We start from the raw sequence: 16097 nt of genomic DNA, 5'->3' as shown, positions 1-16097 counted from the left end.
TAACATCAAGAAGACAAGAAGAAATTGAAGGGCCCTGGAATTTCAGATATTCCAGATTTTTTTTTAATACTCCTATGTGTTACCATCTCTGGAGCTCAAAAGTAATCTTTGGATTTCTCAAAGCAATGGAAAATAATCCTAAAGAGCTGGATCTCCTTAATCAGTGTGCACAGAGGAGTAGATCAGTGCTACACCCATCTGGACTGCACAGCACAGGTGTTGTAGCTGCTGTGGAGTTAGAATTGCTGAAGGCTTATTCATTATAAACCATAATGGGAGGAATTTTAGAAAAATACTGGAGTTCTTAGCCCAAAAGTATGGCCTGGCAGTATGAAAGGACATGATATCTCTAATGTTCTTCTAGGAGCTACATTAAGCAAGCCTCAATCAAGTTTTGAATCCCTGAGTGATCTGGATATCAACATGATAAATATTCAAAGCAGCAAGTGAGGGCACTTAGTGACAATCTTAGGTCCCATTTAGGAAAAAAATGTAGAATTACATCAATTCCAAATTTTTCTTGTCTTGAAAATATAAGCCAAACTGAAACTGGCTGCAGAAGCAGACAGTTAACAGATGAAGTCATCTAAAAGCAAGCAGGGTCCCAGTTACTTTGGAAGACCATCCAACCATAGTTAATATTTCCTTCTGCATAATTATGCTGTATCTGTGGAAAATGGCCTGGGGCTTAATGAAGAATGTGTTCACAAAAGTAGATGAGTGGGATACCAGCACCATTTCCATCTCCTTTGGTAAGCAGGATCTTCTGGACAATGTGGAGGCAGAACCCAGCTGTCCCTGGGCTTACCTCCCTAGGAGAAATGAGGAAAAAATATGAAGCCACCTACATCCAAAATTTACCCTGTAACTTAAAATCCAGTTTACAAAGGTGGTACTTCAGCATATTTCTCTCCTTTCAACTGCTGTAACAGACTGACTGCTGAGATACTTTCACTGAGCCACCAGACCAAAGTCGTGGTTCAGACACCATTCTCCACTGTTAGCTGGAGTCTGCTGCAGCAGTCTGCCTTCTGATTTTTCCCTGCCTTAAGGTCATTCATGGAAACAACCCTTTCCTCTGCCCATTTCATCATTTCTGCTGTTTCTAGGCATAGGCTTCAACCTTAAACTTCTGAGCTTGTTCATGAGCCTGCTTCCTTTAGCAATTTTGTGATGATGATTGAAAACAGGAGTGTTTCTACTCGCTGAGCAGCAAATCCATCTCCAAAGGCATAGTAAAAAAAAAAAAGAGGGGACTTTTTCATGTGAATGTGACACCTGTCACCATCTATCAATCAGATTAATTCTTTCTTCAAATAAGCAGCAGAGTATTTAAATGAGTCTTGCAGTCCAGAGACATGACAGGATACTGATTGTGGATGTTGAAGTGAATCTAATGGCACTGTTTGAAAGTATCATTCTATCTAGCAAGACCTGTAAAACTCCCTGAAATACAGGCAGAAGATAGCAGTCTTTAAATCCTTAGCATGATGTCCAGCAAGGAAATTTTAAATCCTATAAAAATTAAACTGGTCAGCAATTCTCCAAGTCTAAAATAAGGAAGCATCAAACCCTAGCCCTGTTAGAGCTGCTGCCTTTTTCTTCATTATAATATTTTGGAAGTAACTTCTGTTCTGAATGGCTTAGCTTGTCATACTACTGTAGTATCCACGGTGGGATTTCTGAAATACAGTTTTTTTGAGGCCATGCAACCAGCTTGATGTCTGCTTGTTTGCCTTCCCTTTTCAAGCTAGTCACAGTCAGCCTCAACTTCAAAAACAAGGGCACAGCAGATTGATCTTCCAAAGCCAGGTTTGCCCATAGCTTTTCTGGATAATAGTTTATCTGGTTGCAACCATATGACAGATTACAGTATTTGCTCTACTGTATTTTTTCCTGCTAGGGTAGGTCACTTGCATTCCTCTTGCTAGGATCTTAAACAACCTCTACCTATTTCAGCCTGCAAAACACAGATCCCTTAATATTTTTTCCAGAAACAAAATGCCTAAATCATCTTTAGTAAAACCTTTTTGTTTAGAAAAATGTCCTTGTGTGGATGAGTTTTGTTGCCAGAAGCAGATGGATATATCCTGCCATAGAACATTCACCTGGAAAGTAGCTTCTAGTCCTGATTTTAAATTAAGCAAGTTAAAAAAGACTGAAATATTTTAGCTAAATAGAATTTCTGTATGATAAGCCTTGCCAAGAGCTACTGACATTTTTCTAAAAGGGATTTCCATTCTAAAAGGGATTTCAATACAAGGAGTTGATCTGTTGTAAAGTTCTACTCTTGACCAATTCTCAAAAGATACTCCTTAAATTTTCTGTGTCAGAGTTAGAGCTTCTCAGAAGTCCAAAACAGCAGAGGAGAGGACTAATTCACCAAGGACTCAACTATGGGAGAACATTCATGATTTAAAAAATCCTTTAAACTATTTAAGATTTGATGCAGGAAGACTTTTATCAGCGAAATGTGGAAGTTCTTGTCCTTGCTGCTCAGCTCAGTTGCTGTCAGACCCTCGGTGACTGTTGTACCCTATCTGCCTGCAGGCCGAGGGCGCCAGGGAGAGGCTGTCGGAGCAGCAGTACAGCCGCCTGGTGGAGTACATCACCAAGGCCTCCTGCCACCTCGCCGCCAGCACCGCCGCAGCGCCGGCCCCGCCAGCCCTGGCTGCTGAGCAGCCCCTGACTATAACAAAGACCTATCAGTATGTAGTTGATCCCAATTTTGCCCAGGTGTTCATTAGCAAATTCACCATGGTGAAAAATAAAGCCTTGAGGAAAGGATTTAATTAAGAGTTATTTCTGGTGTGTGTAGTAATGCCGTACCAGTTTGAAAGCGGTGCTTTCTCTGCAGTAACCTACATCAAGTAGAGATGCATGTAATTTCTGAGGAGGTAGAAATTGATAACAAAGCCCAATAGCTTTTCTAATCTTGACAACATTCCTGCTTCCTAGCCAAAATACTAGTGCTGGAAGGAAAGTGTTCTGGCAAACGAATAAAGTGAGAAGGAACAGCCTTGGACTACAGCTTAATCAAAATCCTTTTTCTTTTCAGTAACCAAAAATTAAGAGAATGGGGGAAAATTACGTGCATACGGACGTTTTTACCACACACAGAAATGTGTATCAATACCTCTATATCTTATTTTAGGGTCTGCCAGTTTCTGTTATAAACCAGGTTTATAACTCAGCTGTAAAAACTTGCTCAAGGCTGAGCCTTTCCCCCCACACCCACACTCCCCCAACATGTGCGTCCTGAGGCAAAGCATTTTCCCCCACTAAACCCAGTGTGGCTGTTTTAAGTTACTAGTGACAGCTGGGTTTTAGCACCACTTTAACCTTAAAATAGCTTCCTTTATTTGACTGAAGTTCTGCAGGACATTAGTCCATAATGTAAACTAGTGCCTTTGTGTGGTTTGGAGAACAAAACATGAACTACAACATTACTTTATTTTTAAAACTGTCTGTATACAGAAACTTTATTTTATCCACCATCAAATTTTCAGAAGTACTTTCAATGTATGTATGACTGTGCGTTGTCTGCTCATTAACTGGAAGCCAGTAACATGCAGTTCAAAAACTGAAGAAACAGAGCTGTCTCCTTAAAATCTCCAAGCTCAATGTAACCCAGATGTGCAGGTGCTAAGTACACCTTGTGGGGTCTTGCTCATTTCTGATCTGCCACCACTACATTGTATGTGCTCCCTTCAGCCCTAATTCATTTTATGCTTATCATCTTCCAACTGATAAAAAAATGTGGCCTTTCAAATATGTACTAAGCCAAATGAGATTTTTTTAAGTTGATTGAAAACTATGGACCCACAGGCACCAACTACATTAACAGTTAATGATGCCATCACAATACACTAACAAATATATGTTAAACACCTGCATTTCTTGTAGTAGACAAGAAATCAGTCCCTGGGCACAGTTAGATGACTTTATACACCAAATTTGGCTATGGCAGTTTCATTTTAAAACCAAAAGCTTACTTGGTTTTCAGCTATGCTTGTTAACTTTTCTCTCTTTTTCTATATGCTTACCAAAATGAATTATGTGTGGAGATTCCTGAACATGGCTGGAATTGGAGTCCAAAACTGGAATAAAATGTGATCACCATTTGGAGCATATGCTTTATAGCTAATAACTTCTATGCATACTTGATATGACCAAATGCACAGTAAATAAGAATGTAGTAACTGCAATGTTTTTCTCTTGAGTTCTGTTTTGTTAAAAGATATTCCTAAAAGCTGTGTCTCATCTACTAAGAATAAAGGAGGCTGGGGTCTGCATTGTCCTTTTCTGACTGTGAAATAAGCTCATCCATTATGAACATTTCATCCAATGATTTAGTAACTTAGTCACTGTTTAAATAACACTGTTTAAAAATGTATATGTATATACACACATGTGCTTCATTCCTGAGTATTTTATGGAAGTTGTTTAATACTTCTAATTTTGCATATTGATGGATAAATTGTAATATAATTAAATTGTTTAAAGATAATAAAGCTATTCCTGTAATACTTGTTCTTGTGAGCTGTTTATTCATTTGGTTACAAGATGTAGATGTATAAGCTTCATGAGGGCCCCATTAGATCCAGTTGGTCACTGGACTTTGTAGTGTACCAGAAAATGCAATAGATCGTGACAATACTTTGGAAGTAAAAACTGGTGACTAGCTTGCCAAAAACGTGTGCTGAAAAGTTTTATGCTTTTGTGACTAACTGAATCAAAACAGCGCTGTACTCACCATTTCAATTAGACTAATCTGTTCCTTATTTATGGAGTACACAGACAAGCCAAGGGGATGCAAACACACCTGTATAAAATGAGGAACAGCAGTTTCATTTCTAAAAGTTTGTAGATTTCAGCCATTTTTTTAAGATTCATTTGTGTTTTTCCTGAATTACATTCTCCTGGAATAAACACTTGCTTAAATTACACTTTTCTTCAGTGAATAGAGCTGCATCTTTACTGCATTAGGCAGGTTCTTTCTCCCCCTTCTGACCACATGTATGGAAACGAGCGGGGACGGCACATAAATCAACTTCTCCTACATATGAGCTGTGTGAACTATGAAAACAAAGTTGTCCAAAGAGCAGCTGCCTGTACTTAGCTGCTAAAGCAGTGCAATGTGTACTCTTAAAACATGCCTACTCTCATAACGCTCTTTAGACCTGGAGAGCTCACAACTTCAAATCTGTCTTTTTAGTTTGCTTCCAGAACAATCAATCACTCCTCAAACACTCCAGAATAAAGTAAGCTAGCCAAAAAATTTGAAGCCGTAGTCAGGCAAGACCTTTCCCAAAGCAGTTTAGGTCAAATAATTCCTTTTTATATATCATTTCATACATAAATATAGCAAAAACCTTCAGACACTTGGGGTAATCTCCAAGAGAGCCAAGCATGTTTTTCAGCTCTGCATCTCCTAGAAACAGAATGCCCTGTAACAAGCAACTGATTGGGGTCTGATTCATAGGTCTTGTACTATGCTGTGTCCCACTCCAATTCTTTGTATGATAGAATTAGCTGAACTCTTGCTGGCAAAGGAAAAAAAAATTAATTAAGAAAAAAAAAGGAAACCTGGTAGGTTGGTGCTGATTTCAGCAAAGCAGGTGAGGTATCCAGCTTTGCACTCCCTTCCTACTCCAGAGGAAAGCAGGCTGTGGGATGGTCGGCATTGCCTGCTTAAGGGAAGTACTTGCCTTGTATTCAGTGTGCAACCAGACTGCATCCAGAAAGCAACAACTGCAGCCTGCAGACTCTCAAAGCACAGCCACAGAAGTTAGAACTCAGCTTCCTTTGTTAAATACATTTAGCCAGAGACATCCCTGGGCTTGCTCTATCTGTCAAAAATTGCCTTCAGTCACAAAACTCTCATTTCTTTAAATCACATGAGCTGGTAGCTGAAGGAACACAGACTGCAATAACTGCTGCTGGCTGCAACAGTTTAAAGGAAACTAAGAATTTAACAGTAAATTAATTCATAGCAACTGTGAGGAATACAGGGCCTAGACTGACAAGGGAATCATGTCTATTAACCTGCACACCTGGCAGTAGCAAGTTTCTTTGCCTCTGAAGCTGTCAGTAAGACTGAAGACCTCTGGCTATTTAAACCTGCAGACAGGCCTGAGAAAATGTTAGTCAGTACTTAATGGCATACACTGTTTATACTATACATTGGGAAGATAAATGGCTATCATTTGCTATTGTTAAGCTCTGGTTTACATTTATAGGAGCTGGGGTATTTTGATTACTAGATGGTTGCCCCAGCATCACTAATGTCAAATTCTTTCTTTGCTTAAAGGAAGCACTGTCTACATGGGAAGTTTAAAGAAAATCCCATGTTGCTCTATAAAATGTCTTGGATCACATACATTACTTATGTGCTTTCATTAGTCCAAATGTTGTTCAAGGATACCTATTAAGTGTTAAGTAGTTAATGATCCATGTAAAATAATAAGAGTTATTCCAAACAGGATTTGAACCGAAGACCTTCAAATACAACACAGATGGCCTAATTTGTCATGCTGCTTCATACAAAGACTTCCTTCCTTTCATGCAGTCAGCTTTTGCCTGCTCTCTTAAGTATCCACATTTAGCAAACAAAAGCTGCAGTTCTAGTACCTTCTTCATCCTGAGCAAGAGGCAATGACAAAGTCTGTTCTCACTGACAGGTTATCATGGCCCAAGACAGAGCATCGTGCCTCAGACTGCATAGAATGTAGCAGGGATCCAAACTATGCTTAGCTGACTACTTCCAGATATTAAAAAGATGATACATGTCTAAAAGCAGCATACCAAGATTTTTATTACCATAATACAATATTTACTTTGTCTGCCTGTACCCCCTTCCCTCTTGTACATCAATTAGATGGGAACATGCCTGCAGTTTGGAGTAATTTTCCAATTAGAGTAACTAATATACCATGTGTAAGAATGGGCATTTGCAGAGTCTGTAAGTCTTGCTGTAACAGTCTGCTGATGTAAGGAAGACAATACAGCGGTGACAGCAGAAAAAGACAAAAAGGTTGGCTGATGTATTTCCAGAATTTCTAGCCAAATTCTTTCATCTCAAAGTCAGCTCACCTTGTGAAGCCAGAGGTAACACAGACCCCTCCAGAAATCCATCCTCTCCCTTCCTGCAACATCTGTCCTCTCACACATTCCCATAAACAGCTGGGACAAACTAGTTGTCACTGCTTAAGCATATACTGTGCTATCAAATGTGGAATTTGGCCAAAAGAGAGATGCAAATAATTCCTGGAGGAAAGATAGACTTTGTCATCTTGGGCAAGTTCTGAAGACTTTCCACCCCTCCTTCCACCCACCCAGTACCTGAGCCTTTAAGTATTTCTACATTAATGAAGAGAACTAAATGTCACTGACATATGTATTTTATTTATTGAGCTGCATTAGTGTGCCATGCACTGTGGCGCATTGCACTTTACACTTCAGTGAACAAACAAGGTTCAATCATCAAGTCTTCTTGAAATGCAAGGGAATCTGCAAGATAAAAAAAGCCCATTAAGTTATGATGGACAAACTTCATGCTCTAAGTGAACATATCAGTATGTACAAATGCAAAGCAGCAGAGAAATGTTTATGCGGTAGTTTAGTCTAGAGGAATTCCCCGTTATTTCCTGAGCTTGAAGTTTCACACACCCTTCATGTGGCAAACAGAAGTGAAACATGGAACAAATCAAGAGCTGGAACAACACTGCACAGCACATCAGATTCACTATATATGCTGCACTGGTAACTGAATCAGTCTTGCTGAGGGTCTGCAGGAGAAAGGAATGCAGCTTTCGGAGAGAAGCCAGAGAGGAAACAAGTGGTGCAGGCAGCCTACCAAGGAAGGAAGAAAACCAAATTCAAATTGCTTCTCCCCATTATACTGAACACAATCCAAGACCAGCTGTGTTCCATGACAAGAGTCTTGAAAGTGGTTAGCACCAAACTCTGAGCTTCCCCATTCATCCCATGGCTGAGCACACAGCAGATGCCAGATACTCCTCACACTTATACCTCAATTTCCACTGTCAGTATCACCACCAGAGTCTGTGGACATCCAAGCAGATGGAGAAGTGTGAATTCACAGGGAGGTGCCAAAGTGCCTCCATGCCCAGCAGGAACAAACTTGGTGTAGAATGCCATGCTCCCACCATAACTAATGAACTCCTTCCTGCCCACCCAACCCCCTCCTCAATTCTGGGGCTAAGGACTGGTTCCACAGAGAGTGCTCAGTGAGGTTAAGCCACTGCATTTACTGCCACATACAGGACATACTGCAGTAAACTGGGAGATGCAGACTGTGCATGATCACTGTATCCTTTAGGTAACTACACCAAAAATGGCTAAAAATTCAAAATAGCTAAAATTTAAACTTCTGAGGCAAACAAAAATGTCTTCCATCTGTTCTGGGTACTTGTCCTTTTTTTACAGCCTTTACAGAACATTTGAAACACTGGCATTGTTTTCCCTTTCTTCTACTTTTGTATTCATGTGCAGGCACAAAAAAACCCAACCTCTTTCCACTACGAAAGAGTGAAAAAATATCTGTTCTTTTATAAACAGGCTAAGGAATAAGAAACATCATCAATTCAAACAAAATCACAAAAGACTATTTCTCTCCCATGTTTTCTTTGGAGTCAGTACAATTAAGAAATGGAAAAATTGTTTAGGAAACATTTAATTTTAACAGGTGCACATGATGTGCAATTTTTTTTAAAGCTGCCAGTGGGAACACAGGCTGAGAGTGGAGCTCTATTTGTACAGGAATAAATCCTGCTCATGATTTGAATTAAATGTTCAACATGCATCCTTGTTGACAATGTTTGTTTGAAATTATTTTACCACCAGATGGCCCTTCAGAATACACTGATGAAGGCCACCTGACTAAAGGATGCAATTCCAGTATATAAAGAAGTTTAAAAGTGACTATAAGACAGCCAGAGGACTGAATCAGAAGCAGAATTACCAAGATTTAAACTAGGTAAATTTATAATTTCATTATTTAGATTTGTTGCAGTCATGGCTAAAGAACAGCAGCATCCCACTCTCACAAAGAAAAAACAAAAAAACAACCCACTGTCAAAAGCTGAGACTGACACAAGGACTTTTTGCCTTTTTTGATAATTTTTTAGAAGACATGGAGCTCTGAACTTTTTTAAGAAACTGTGCTAAGCAGAAGCCGGATAGTTCCAGATTGTCATAGAACAGAATTCAGTGTTCACAGTGTTAAGTACGAATCTTTTATACAATCTTGATTGTTCATGCAAACAAGCTGAGAAAATCCAGCTGGCCAGGATAATTAAAGCCACAGATTATCACGTAATGATCACAATATGAAAACATTCCAAAAGAATGAAAAACTATCATTCTAGATTAGTCTGAAGTCATTTTAGGAGAAGCAGAGAACTCAATGTAAAAAATTTGCACCAAGAAAGGGGGAGGAACTCTATTGAGTTGTCACATCAGCTTGTGCAGCTCAGTGAGTGCAGTTATTAATAACCACAACACAGCTGAAATCAAGACTTTTTCCTGGTGTTACTAGCAAGGGAGAACAAATCTGGGTAGTTTTCCTAAAAAAGGCAGTGTCAAGTGCTTAAAAAAAAGAGTATTGTGAACAAAGTTCTATTCAAGCTTCATACAATATGGCAAAAATGTGATTATTAGAACACAGAGCTGTATGCCACTGTGATTTAAAAAAAAAAATAAAAAAAAAAAAATATATATATATAGGTGTATACAGATGTATTTCCCTCTCTCACCAACTTCAAAATACAAAGTGATATGCAGAAGCTGTCTGCATATCTGTTTCTTACATTAAGATGTATGCTATGAGAGAGAATCAGCCTCTCCATTTTCTCCCTCACTGTACCACCACAAGTATGCAAGCAGAAGATACAGACAGGCCCAAATTAAGCAGTTCAAGATGTGACAGCATGAACATAACTGTGGAACCAGGCAAGTCTTGGAGTTTAACATTAGAGCTCTGTCTCCTCTCCATGGTTATGTGAGGAGGGCAAAGGCCTGGCATCATCACTCTGTCTCCTGTACCCACAACTGAAACAAATTACACAGAAGGTACTCAGGAGCTTCTATCCTGCCTTTATTCCCCAGAGCCCAGTTCTCCTGTTTCTCCACATTTTTATTACCCAGGTCTCTTACGTGCAATTTGTATCCTTTTTCTTTGCAAAACCCTTTCAATTTGAAAAAAAAAAAAGGAAGATCCCTCCAAGGAGAAGCACACCATGTCACTGAAATCATTGAAATCATCTCACTCCTGTTGCAATGCAGTGAGGCTCATTACCTGCAGGTGCAGCTTACCAACACTTCTTGGATGGTGCACTCTCAAGCACACCAGCTGCTTTCATGGCTTCAAAGTCCTTCATGGGATCATAGTTTCTGTAGAAGTCTGCATAAGCTCGTTTCCTGGGTTCAGCAACTGCAAACTGGAAAGCAACACACAGAAAATCAAAGTTTGCAAAGCTTTGTGAACAGATTTTTTTTCTGTTAGTTCCATAATGTCTATCAGTAGATATTAATCTAAAAGGCCTTTAGCTCAAATTATTAAACATTCCTTTGTTCCTGTTAAAACCCACAGGTCAGGCTACCTGATCATTGGTCAGGAGAACAAATGTCTGAATGAAAACCTTAAAAAAGGTAGCACATCATACTTTCAAAATCCAAAACCACTCCATCTGTATTGATGCCAGTGTCCAACACCCTCCCTGCTAATGGATTTATACACAAAACATATCATTATGGCAAGTTTTGTGCCTCTGCAAAACTCAAACTCCAGATAAAATGGCATCCTACACTGAAGGGCTCCATTTGAGCTACACTGTAAGTCAACTACATCTGGTACAATTTTACAAGACTGCCAAGCCACTCTTACTGGTCACCAACATAAAAAGCCACAATTCCCATTTCTTGGACACCCATTCACCTGAAGGACAGGGATACACTCAAAAAGCTCCCAAATGCTTGAAAAAAATTCTGAAGTGGATTTGTACAACAGCATGTGACATGAAACAAAGTCAATGGCTGCTGAGATCCATGTTACTGTTCTAAGTCTGGTCTGCCACCTTACCAGTGTGTTAACATGGGGGTGCCAAGAAGGCACTGACACAGAGACTGCTAAAAAATTATTTTCTAAGTCTGACCACAAACAAGCTTGTCTACCTCTCAACAGATGTGTTAAGTACATGTGTGAGCTCATTGTTTCTGACAGGCATTTGTGGCTCCGAGAAGTTGTGAAAAACCTGAAATTAACTTCATCTCTTGTCACTTTTGTCAACAACTTCCTGAGCACTCGAATGCTGCCAATATATATGCATGAGTTACAGGGGAAAACCAAGATCCAGCTCTTCCACAAGAATTCACACTGTGTTGTTTGCTTTGTGTATGAGATCCAAGAATTATTTAATAAAGAACTGCTCTGATCTTTATCAGAAATCAAACCTGTAAGGGTGTTTTTCTGGAAACATAATGCTCCATTTCCACACAACACCTCCAGAGCAGCACAGAAAGACCACATTAGGTTTTCCCACACTGATATCTTCAGTGTGAAGGATGAGTTTTCCAAATTGCTTTCGAGCAAGTTCCCTGAAGTCAATCAAGAAATAAAACAAGACTTGGACAACTCTCCCAAGTCTCAGAAACTGTGGCAGACCAAAGCACAAAGGATCTTGGGTAAACGAGATCAGCTGTGAATGGCCAAGAGCATTTTGGGAGACTCAAGGTCCAGTTGTCAGGAATTGCGTGACCTTGAGCACACAGCATGAAACATCAGCTTAGTCACATCATTTCTGCAAATGAAGATTAGGAAAATTTATTTGTGCTTTGGAAAGATGCTTACAAAAATATATTACTAAACCTTTCTGATGAACAGCTCAACCCAATCTCAACAGAAAAATATTATGAATTCTTTAAATATTCCAATGAGCCCAGTTTATAACCGAATGACCACAGAGCCCACCTTGAACAAAACTGCAGATCCCATAGACACCACAAATGCCCCAATGAGGTGAAACTTCATCCTCCTGGCCAAAAGGCCCCGCATCTGGGGCTTTGGCAACAGTGCAGCCGACATGGTGACTGGATTTCCTGAAAGAAAAAAGAAATAAGAGAACTGTGGGAGAAGCTCTGCTTAAAACAATTTCTGGTACTACAGAGAGGTCATTCTTTTTGTATTGTGCAAGAATCTTCTTCACAATATAAGCAACAGTGGTCCTGTGCGTTTGACCTTCCAATGAGAACATTTAAGGGACAAAATTCAAGCCAACCTATTTATGACACGATTCTAGTTTAAGTTCTTACACTCCTTACACCCAGTATTTGTAGAATCAAGGCTGGCCTTCGTTGTTCACACTAATGCTGCGCTCCCCGCAGGCTCTTCCCCTCCCAGGCCTGCTGTCCTGCTGTTTATGTCAGCAGACATTCTCAGCAGTACCGGGGACAGGCTGGGACCAGCCCCGCACCGCGTCCCGCGCCCAGGGCGCCCCAGCCCCGCGCTGCAGCCGCCACGGCTGGGCCCGGCTCCGCCACCCTCGGGGACGCGCAGAGGTCACGGGGCTGCCGCAGGGCCACGGCCAAGCGGGGAGCGGCGGCTGGCGGCCCTGGGGATGGGGATGAGGAGGGAAGTGAGGGGAATGAGGGGAGGGAGAGGGAGCGGCGGGAGCCGCGGCGGGAGCGGGGGCGGCCTCACCTCGCTCCGCACCAAGGTCCTTCCGCGCCGCCGGCCTCGCTCCCGCTGCGGCACCGCTACTCCGCATGCGCGGCGGCAGCGGCGTACGGCGGGCGGCGCGGGTCAAACCCTGCCGGGCGCAGTGCGCGGTGCGTGTGGGAGCAAACCGCCGGATGGATTGCATTGGAAAAGGCTCCAGAGCATCGAGTCCAGCCTGGGAGCGAACAGCACCGCGCCAATCAGACCTGGCACAGAGTGCCAAGTGCAGTCTTTCCTTAAACAGCCCCAGGAACGACGCAACACCACCTCCACATTCCAGTGTTTGTTCAATCATCTTTGCTGTGAAGAAATTCTTCCTAATGTCCAACCCCAACCACCCCTGGCACAGCCTGGGGCAATGTCTTCTTGTGCTGTCACTTGTTCTTGTTACCTGTGAGAAGCGCCCGACCCCCCTGGCCTCAGGCTCCTCTCAGGGCTCTGCAGAGCGCTCAGGTCCCGGCCGAGCCTCCTTTGCTCCGGCCGAGCACCCCCAGCCCCATCAGCTGCTCCGCTCAGGGCTTGGGCTCCAGAGCCTTCCCCAGCTCCGCTGCCCTTCCCTGGACTCCTCCAGCTCCTCAGTGCCCTTCCTGAATGAGGGGCCCAGAACTGTTGGCAGGTGTGGCCTCACCGGGCCGAGTACAGCGCCCTGCCCTGGTCCTGCTGGCCACTCCTTTTCTGATGCAGGCCCGGATGCCACTTGTCTTCTTGGCAACCTGGACACACACTGCCTCATCTTCAGGTCCCTTTTCCTATCTTTAAGATTCCTTCCAGCTCAAACCATTTTGTGATTCTATTGAGAGCCATGGGAGAAAATCAAGTCACCCACTTGAATGGTGACATTATTAGGCTGAGGGGCTCAGGCCTTTATACAGAGAGTTTGCCAGGAATTATTGGCCAAGCCTAGAAAGAAATGAAGCCATTTGTAATCCTTTCTAGATGTCCCTTAGACATTTTGTTCCTTGCTTGAAAATGAGGAACATATGCTTTGCCTGTGACTTCCACTTAATCACCACCTGCACGTGGAATTGTCATCTGTATTCCTGGGGAGTCTCTGTGAGATTTTCACCAAATGCTATAAATTCTTGGCTTGAAAAAACAAGTCCCTCCTGTGCAGTGAGGCATTCATTCATGCCTTTCTCTCCCTTGCCAAAGCCAGCAGATCCTGACATCAAATGAGAGAGATGGACCCTTAAAACTGAAGAGCAGTTGCTTTTTCTACGATGGAATTAAGAAGAAATAAGTGTCAGTAGAAAATTTCAGAGGGAAATCATACAGCTGTGGCTACAAGCTGGAAGAATGTTCTTTGCAATAGCAGTTTGAATAGATGCAATTTGGACAACATTCTCTCAAACTGAAGAAAAGTTTGTAACAATAGTTGAGACTAAAATGAAGAATATCTGTCTAAGAGTTTTTCCCATGTGGACTAACACAAAAACCCCAAATGTTAATGATGTCATGCAGAAAGAATGGCAAGATGTATCACCGAGGGCAAATTGTGCAAATTTGGTGGCCTCCTAGAACAGGGTCACAGCAGTGGTGTGTGAGGGATGAGTGACTGACATCACCCCCTTGGTCTTGTGCAAAGCATTTGACACAGTCCTGCATGACATCCATGTCTCTAAACTAGAGAGGTGTGGATTTGGTGGATGAACCACTTGGTGAATGAGGAACAAAGGAATTGGCTGGATGATTACACTCAAAGAGTTGTGGTCAAGAGCTCAATGTTCCAGTGTAGAGCACAAGTGGTGCTCCTCAGGGGTCAGTCTTGGGACCAGCATTGTTTAGTGTCTCTGGCATGGGCAGTGGGATCAAGTGCACCCTCAGCACTGTCCACTCCAAGATGTGTGGTGTGGTCAGCAAGCTGGATGGAAAGGGATGCCATCCAGAGGGATCTGGACAGGCTTGAGAGGTGAGGCTGTGCAAACCTCATGAAGTTCAGCAAGGCCAAGTGCCAGATCCTGCACCTGGGCTGGGGCAAACCCAAACATGAGTACAGGCTGGGCAGGGAATAAGAAGGGACACTTGCAGGTGTTGATGGATAAGAAGCTCCCCATGAGGCAGCAATGTGTGCTCAGAGCCCAGAAAACCAACCACATCCCGGGCTGCATCAAAAGCAGAATGGCCAGCAGGTTGAGCGAGATGATTTTGCCCTCGTACTCTGCTCTGGTGAGACCCCACCTGGAGTGCTGTGCCCAGCTCTGGAGCCCCAGCACAAGAAAGACATGGACCTGTTGGAGTGAGCCCAGAGGAGGCCCACAAAGATGATTAGAGGGCTGGAACACCTCCTTGTCTTTGGAGAGAAGTTGGGGTTGTTCAGCCTAGAGAAGAGAAGAATCTGAAAAGATCTTACAGTGCCTAAAGGGAGCTTACAAGAAATCTGGAGAGGGACTTTTACACTGGGCATATAGTGACAGGATGGGGTAATGGCTTTAAACTGAAAGATGGCAGGTTTACATTAGATATAAGAAAGAAATTTCTTACTGAACTTGCCCTCATGAAAAAGACAATACAAAAGTAATTGGAATAAAATCATGGCAGGTTTCAGGGCTACTGTCATCACAGATAAGATATGAGTAATTTTCCTGTAAACACCAGTCTTGTGGAGACAGAATATTTTGGTGGATGGAACTAGGTCTGTAAATTTAAAAAAATCCTGTTTGCTGTTTTCAATAGCTTCCTTCATGGCTGGCCAGGTCATTAAATTCTTTTCTGTGTGGCCAGTTTCTCCATGTGCCTGAGATACTGCTGGCTAGGCATCTCTGTGTTATAGCTAAGTTGCTAAATGAAGTGCTAATTGTTATCATCCTTTGATGTCATTACTGTGGAATATACAGCCAACTCCTTATTGTTCTGTGTAAAGGGCACTTCAGGACTGTGCAAATAAGAGATAAAAAAAGGATGGAGAACGCATTAGAGCAAGAGCTGTGGAAGGAGAGCAGAGACAAACAGCTCCTTTAGGTCAATGCACAGAGTGGTTTCCTGTCACACCAGTTTCTGAATGGGTTACAGGGCTAAGTGTGGTTTGTACCTGAGTGTTTGGACCCCGTGCATCCAAATGCAGGAAAGTAAATAAACCTCCTGAAAACAGGAAGGCATATACAGAGATACAGAGACAAGAGCAGTTGTTTCCTTCCCTGTCCACCCCCTCCCTGGGGGTCCTGATACCTGCTCCAGTGTCTTTGGGACACAAATGTTAGGATTGTTCACTCAAAAGATGTCACAGCTATTGAAGTAGAATCTCCAGTCCTTTTTTTTTTTTTTTCTCTCCAAAATACTGTAGAGCCAGCAGCAGTTCACACTTCTCCACTGTGTTCTTGAAAAGGATCACTCCCTTCACTCTTCACTTCCTTCACTCTTT

General features: G+C 42.2%; 2 protein-coding genes across 3 annotated transcripts in view; one reads left to right on the top strand and one right to left on the bottom strand.

Moving 5' to 3' along the window:
* The window catches only part of VPS13B (vacuolar protein sorting 13 homolog B), a 429435-nt gene extending 424906 nt beyond the window's left edge, over positions 1 to 4529 (top strand). Inside the window, exon 62 of the mRNA XM_058820123.1 lies at positions 2551 to 4529. Coding sequence (XP_058676106.1) covers positions 2551 to 2796 — 246 coding nt within the window. The 3' untranslated portion in view covers positions 2797 to 4529. The remainder of the gene's footprint in view (positions 1 to 2550) is intronic.
* Positions 4530 to 7387: 2858 nt separating this feature from the next.
* LOC131563138 (cytochrome c oxidase subunit 6C) lies at positions 7388 to 12830 on the bottom strand. Of its 2 annotated transcripts, none has more exons than XM_058813039.1 (4): positions 12722 to 12830; positions 11993 to 12120; positions 10322 to 10463; positions 7388 to 7512 (listed from the first exon to the last, which is right to left on the bottom strand). In XM_058813039.1, exons 1-3 carry the CDS (start codon positions 12786 to 12788, stop codon positions 10335 to 10337), a joined length of 324 nt encoding a protein of 107 aa, XP_058669022.1. In that variant the 5' UTR covers positions 12789 to 12830; the 3' UTR covers positions 7388 to 7512; positions 10322 to 10334. The 2 variants fall into 2 exon arrangements, with proteins under 2 accessions (XP_058669022.1, XP_058669030.1); XM_058813047.1 differs by having other exon boundaries at positions 10339 to 10463.
* Between the last annotated feature and the right edge of the window lie 3267 nt (positions 12831 to 16097).

The sequence above is a fragment of the Ammospiza caudacuta genome, chromosome 1, assembly GCF_027887145.1.
Source record: "Ammospiza caudacuta isolate bAmmCau1 chromosome 1, bAmmCau1.pri, whole genome shotgun sequence".
In the NCBI taxonomy this organism is placed as follows: domain Eukaryota; kingdom Metazoa; phylum Chordata; class Aves; order Passeriformes; family Passerellidae; genus Ammospiza; species Ammospiza caudacuta.
This window is presented reverse-complemented; position numbering and strand designations above follow the sequence as displayed.